Here is a 5,943-nt window from a genome sequence, read left to right as displayed (position 1 = left end):
GTTGCTCTCTGGTCCTCACCTCCTGACTGGAAGCTGCAGCAGCTCGAACAGCCTCCTGCTGCCTGTGGGCGGTTATAAGCTGACACCACGCTGCCTCTGATTGGCTGACAGGTGTGAGAGACGACACCGAAACCGAAAATGGCCTCAGTTAACTTTATTATGGGCTTAGGATAACATCGACATCTGATCATTTGATTTGATCATTTCAGTCAGTGATCAGATGGTGAGGTGTCTGTAAGATGACTGGCCTCCTCTGAGCTTCCAGCAGTGTCCACACACATCACTCAGGCCCTGTGTATATAGTTGAAACATACTGGGGTTCAATCTAACATTTCTAACATCACTCCAGACCCAGAGTGGCCTGTTTGCTGGGTGAATAGTCTGTACTTGAGCGATCTTTATAGCTGCACTTTGACAGAAAAGGAGGACATCCAGAGAACACTTACTGTCCCCAGGCTGGACAACAGTTAGGACACATTTGTCTACTGAACTGTTGATGATGGACGGCCGCTGCTTTTATGATCTCAGTGCAGTTTTTCACGCGTAGAAAAGCAAAGAAGAACCACTCACACACACGTCCAATCATATAATATTAAAGGTAATAACATTTCCAATAAGCTGGATGACAAATGATGACATCATCACACACATGCAGCCCGCTGGTGTAGATTTGCACATTATGACAATCAAATATGTCTTTTTCATACATTATCTAATTATTTGATTAAAGGCTGAATGCGCATTATGGTGACTTTCAGCGCTTCCCAGAAAAGCGCACCGGTGAGGTGAGACTATGGGAAAGCTCTTTTTTCTCGTGGGAACAGAAGAGAAGTGAGAAAGCGAGCAGCCATGAGAACTTTTTTATGACGTGTGAGACATCAGCACTTTGCATTAAGTGATAAAAAAGGCCAAACGAGAGCAGCAGCGTTAGTCCAAACGAATAAGCTAATTAACTAACTAACTAAACCTGCGAGGCTGATTTACGCGTTTGAAGCAAAAACACACGTGTGAAATCAAGCTGCATTTAACTGATGAAGGAGATGCAGGAGAAGCACCGGGTCGCGTCTGCGTGCTGATGTGATGAAGTGTGAGGATGATGATTACACCTGAGTGTTAAGTGTGCTGCTTCGGGTCAGCCTGATGCCTGATGTTCGGACTTCACACTAAACTCAAAGGGTTTGTTGACTTCGCCGCGTGTTCCCAGCCGCGTCAGGGCCGTTTGATTTGAGCCCTTTTGTCCGCGCGGCCGACACACCCGACGGCTCGCGATATTAGAAGTCTACGGTCCATTTCTCCGCCACCAAAGGCCACATTTTCACTAATTAGTTTCCATCACAGGCTCAAGCGAGCACATTATAGGGCTTATTTATAGGGCGGGTCCACGTGTCTTAAATCCTGCACACGCTTTCTATAACTACGTCATATATTCCCAGAAAAAACAGGCCCATTATAATGGAAATTGCAGGCTACATCAAAATCTATCCCATAAAGTGAGTTTCCTTAGTTACCGAGAGTGATCTCTGAGCCTCCACTAATCGCTCTCTCTTTAAAGCGGAAGTATCGTTGCCTCTGAAAAGCCACTTAATCTACAGGATCCCCGTGATCCGATCATCCCAGTGTTATCTCCACACTTGAGCCTATTATGGGGATCAGGGGGGGCACAAATGCAGTGCGGAGAAAGCTACCTCAAACCCAAAGCCCGCTCACTCTTTCAGATGAAACATCTCAAATTGTGAGCGTCCAGCTGCTCCTTCGCATGCCGTGTGCCTGTCAGCAGCTACACCCGCTGAAGGCAAACACAGCTCCTAGACCTTCACACGACGCGGGCGTGTAGGTGAGAATCATCGGGCAATTTGGCTCCGCAGCACCGGGCCGGGTCGGTGAGGGTGTGGCGTGGGGGGGTTGAGTAGGCAAAGACTTTGGTGTTACCTAGACGCACAAATAGGAGAAAGTGATAAAACCATCCCTTTATTTATTCGCAGTCTTTTGCATTTGCTGCACTAAACAAGCCAAATGTAGTCCATGCATAACGTGCAGTTTCACTCTCATTCAGGAAAAGTACTTCCAGTAAGATTGTGAGGGCTTAACCTCTACTGCATCACACTGAAAGTCAGTGCTGCAAAGCTACTATCAGTACTTTTACTAAAGTACTGCAATTCAGCACAAATTCAACACACTTGTGCTTTACTTGAGTATTTCCATTGTCTGCAGCTTTATAATTTTTACTCCACTACTGTCAGCTTGTCACCTTACTATTACAATATTTACACCCTTCCTGTCCAAACTGAAGGATTAAGTGTCCCTTCCCAGGTTGAGGAAAGTCTTCTCCTTCTTAAGACAAATAAACCATTCAAAAGCCTCTTGGATTAGCTGGAAAGTGCATCATCACATAGCTGAAAACAGGCTGTTTCTCTGAGCTCATGAAAAGTTGACTTGATACGTGGTTCTCACAGGACAGTGACACCACAAACACATGATAATTGAATATGATGCAGACCTCCAAACAGTGTTATATTGGTTCAACATTAAACAAATGCAGGAGCGAAGTGCAACATGCACCTTCATGCATGTGCAGTGCAGACAGGGAACATCCACAGTCTTTACTTTTGATTGCATTGTTTGTTTTTCAGGTTTTCAGGTCAGGACTTTTAATTATAGTGCACTGAGTATTTTCACACTGTGGTGTTAGTGGGCTGCTGTTACTGAAGCAAAGGATCTGATAATTCCTCCCCTGCTGAAACTACTGTGTCTCAATGAATTGAAGTGAGAAACGTTGTTTTTTCATGATTCGGGTGAATTTAACCAGAAGAAACCAAACTGAAACCCTTGAAAGACGCATGGCACACTCCTCAGGCTGCACCTTCAATTTTGATTCATGAGACTCTTTTCTTTGTGTGGACAATTTCATCCAAATGAAAATAAAAGTAAGCTGCGTGCTCTCTGCAGTGTCAAGGCCGGCTGCCGCTGAATGAATGAATGAGAGGCGTGTCCCGCAGGGGCGGGGCTGCACGCAGGGACATCAACAAATTGCAATGAGGACACAAACGTGCCATTTTCGTTTTGTATTCGCAGCAACGACAGACAGACACGAGTCGACTGCTTATCATGAAGGCTTTATCTTCAGAGTCTCCTCGGCCAAGGAGAAGGGTAAGCTGCTGCTCTCTGACCCCTGTATGTCTGAAAAAACTGTTGAAGGTTATCATTGTAATATTCTGCTTTTCAACCCCAAGTTCTCCAAACCTCTGATGGAGAAGCGCAGACGGGAGCGGATCAACCACAGCCTGGAGACGTTACGAATCCTGATGCTGGAGAACACCCACAGCGAGGTAAAGGGCGTGCGTCATGCTGTTACTGAAGTCTGATCCTGGTCAAAATGTTCGTGCATTATTGTCTAATCATTACTGGAAAGCTTTGGTGAGTGACTGACTCTCATTACTCTATTTAGAAACTGAAGAATCCAAAGGTGGAGAAGGCAGAGATTCTGGAGAGCGTGGTCCATTTCCTGAAGACGGGGAAGGAGGTGGAGAAGGGTCAGCGGGACGCGAAGAGAGTCTCGTCCAGGGAGCAAAGACCGACCTGTCCCCGCCAGCACAGCTACCATGACGGCATGAGGTCCTGTCTGCTGAGGGTCAGCCACTTCATAGCCAGCAAGGGCCAGGAGCTGGGAGAAACCCGTGCGGACGCGGTCCAGTCTCCTCTACCCGAACCCCAGACCGACTCTTCCTCCCCCGGGCGCATCCACAGGGCACTGGTGCCCTCAAGTCTGTCTCCACCTCACCTGCCCCTTCATCACCACCAGCACGGGATAACTCATCCGTACCTCACCCAGATGACCGGCCTCCACTGTAACACCGGGGAGCCGTTCTCCACCCCGGCAGCCTCCACGCACATCACCGACCCCGTGTGGAGGCCGTGGCCGCAGTGACAGGCGCTCTGACACAGACTATTTTACATATGTACTATAGATGCAGACAGACTGTAAATATGTATTTTATTGTACAGCCTGGATTCTTTTGTACAGTGATGATATTTTCCACTAAATTCTCACATGTGAGATTAAATTCTTGCGGCGATTTTGCTTTCTGATTTTTTTTAGCTGTAAATATGGAATATTTTTAGACGACAGTGTCCGCAGGTTCTTGTTATTTTTTATATACATGAATTCCCCGGTGTGTTGCGGAACCGCGTGCGTAAAATGGCTTTCTTTACCTGCTTTGACTTTTGGGTTCTGTTCTTGTTGTTCTTGTCACGTGACACTGGGCTTCATTGTCTGATTGTGAATTCTCTGTCCCCGTTCACAATAAAAGTACAATTTCCTGATCAGCCCTGATCCAGAGTGGCCTGTTTGCTGTGTGAATAGCTTGTGCCTGAGCGGTCTTTAGCTAAAAGAAAGGGGGCACATCCAGAGGACAGTTAACACATGCTGTATCCAGACTGGACAGCAGTTAGGACACATTTGTCTATTGAGATGTTGATGATGGAGAGCCGGCTGCTTTTATGATCTGCAGTGAGCGGTCATTCGCACACTGTTCAGCATCAGTCTGCTTCAGGTGTGGCAGCATCCAATCTACAGAAAACACTTCCAGTGTGCTGGACTCAAGTCCAGCAGTCCTCTGTCCAGTTCCAGGTTAACGCTTTCATTGTATTTCAAATTCATTAGGCCTGTACATCCATGAAATATGCATGGAAACCATCATAACCATTTGGCACGCAGCAGTTCCACCGTACTCGTCCTGGATTTTAAAACAAACAGCTGCACCTTGTGAAAGGTTCAGTCCCTTTTGGCTGATCAGCAAGTGTTGAGCTGTTTTTCTTACCACCTCCTGAAATTCCTCAGGTGCAGAGTGACACAGGCAGAGGCAGCTGTCTGCTGAAGGGGGAGGCTGATGGGATCTACCCTCCGCCCAGTCGATCTCTCTAAACTACAGCTAAAACTCTCACAGCGCCAATAAAACACACATGTAAAAACAGATACCATGCAGCAAACAGGTTGTACATGAAGAGCCGCAAGTTTTTGCAGGTTATTTTAAGGAACCTGAAGTGGTTTGATTGGATGAAGCTGAGTGTTGGAGAGCGTGGACTGTGTGTTAATGGCTTTTCTGCATTTGAAAAACTGCGCCAAAAGCAACAGGCTCCTGTCTATCAACATATCAATGCACACCTGAAGGCCCTCTAACGATCCCGCAGACCTTCCCTTGAACTGGAAATAAAAGGCAACGCAGGTATGTGGCAGCTCATGTAATCACCATAACGCCTCTGATGGCTCTAATGGCCTGTTTTCAGCTGGCTGGGGAAGATGCCTGTAGTTGAGGATTACAGTTATGATAAGGTTTATCACTGAAATTACACCATGCTGTTGTACCATTCTGGATTAAAATACCGTTTATCGTTTGTAAATCTTTAATCTGAACATATCTCTAAGATGTAGAAGTGAGGTTTCTCATTCTGTGATGGCCCAGTGAAGCTGGCTTGTTGGTGGAGCTGGCTCTGGTCGGTGGATACACGCATTCCTTCAAAGCCTTTATCAAAGCAGGTGTTAGTCCCGCTGGGCTGATCTCTGGACAGGATGCTCTTTTGTGCGCTTCTAAGCTTAAACCTCCAAGAGAAAGGCCCGCAGGACTGAGTAAATCAATTAAAGTTGGAATCAGATCAGGGTCTCATCTGAGGGTCCTCTGTCTAAATGAAGATTAAACGGCTCCAGTGGCAGAATTTTTATTGTCAGTGTATAATAGATGAGGATTAGTCTGGTGCGGATGCATCTGCTTAAAGCTCTCTGTTTGGACAAAAGCCGCTCGGAAATGTCTCCACACTGATGGCAGAATCAAACTTCAGTTGCGTGAAATTTGCTCAGTTTTAGCAAACCTCGCCACAACCAGCTGCTTTTTATCACATCGGAGCCAGGTGATTCATCACCTGTTGGCCTCGTCCCATAAGATGAGTGCA

At 46.5% G+C, this 5,943-nt stretch overlaps 1 protein-coding gene across 1 annotated transcript; it reads left to right on the top strand.

The window, feature by feature from the left end:
• The first annotated feature begins 3,032 nt into the window (after positions 1 to 3,032).
• On the top strand, positions 3,033 to 3,925 carry her5 (hairy-related 5). Its single transcript, XM_041944717.1, is given in 4 exon segments — positions 3,033 to 3,074; positions 3,076 to 3,147; positions 3,231 to 3,326; positions 3,446 to 3,925. Coding segments are annotated over 4 exon segments (690 nt in total).
• Positions 3,926 to 5,943: the final 2,018 nt, after the last annotated feature.

Source organism: Chelmon rostratus, chromosome 9 (assembly GCF_017976325.1).
Source record: "Chelmon rostratus isolate fCheRos1 chromosome 9, fCheRos1.pri, whole genome shotgun sequence".
Taxonomy (NCBI): domain Eukaryota; kingdom Metazoa; phylum Chordata; class Actinopteri; order Chaetodontiformes; family Chaetodontidae; genus Chelmon; species Chelmon rostratus.
The sequence above is the reverse complement of the archived record's forward strand: the minus strand, read 5'-3'. Positions and strand labels throughout refer to the sequence as shown.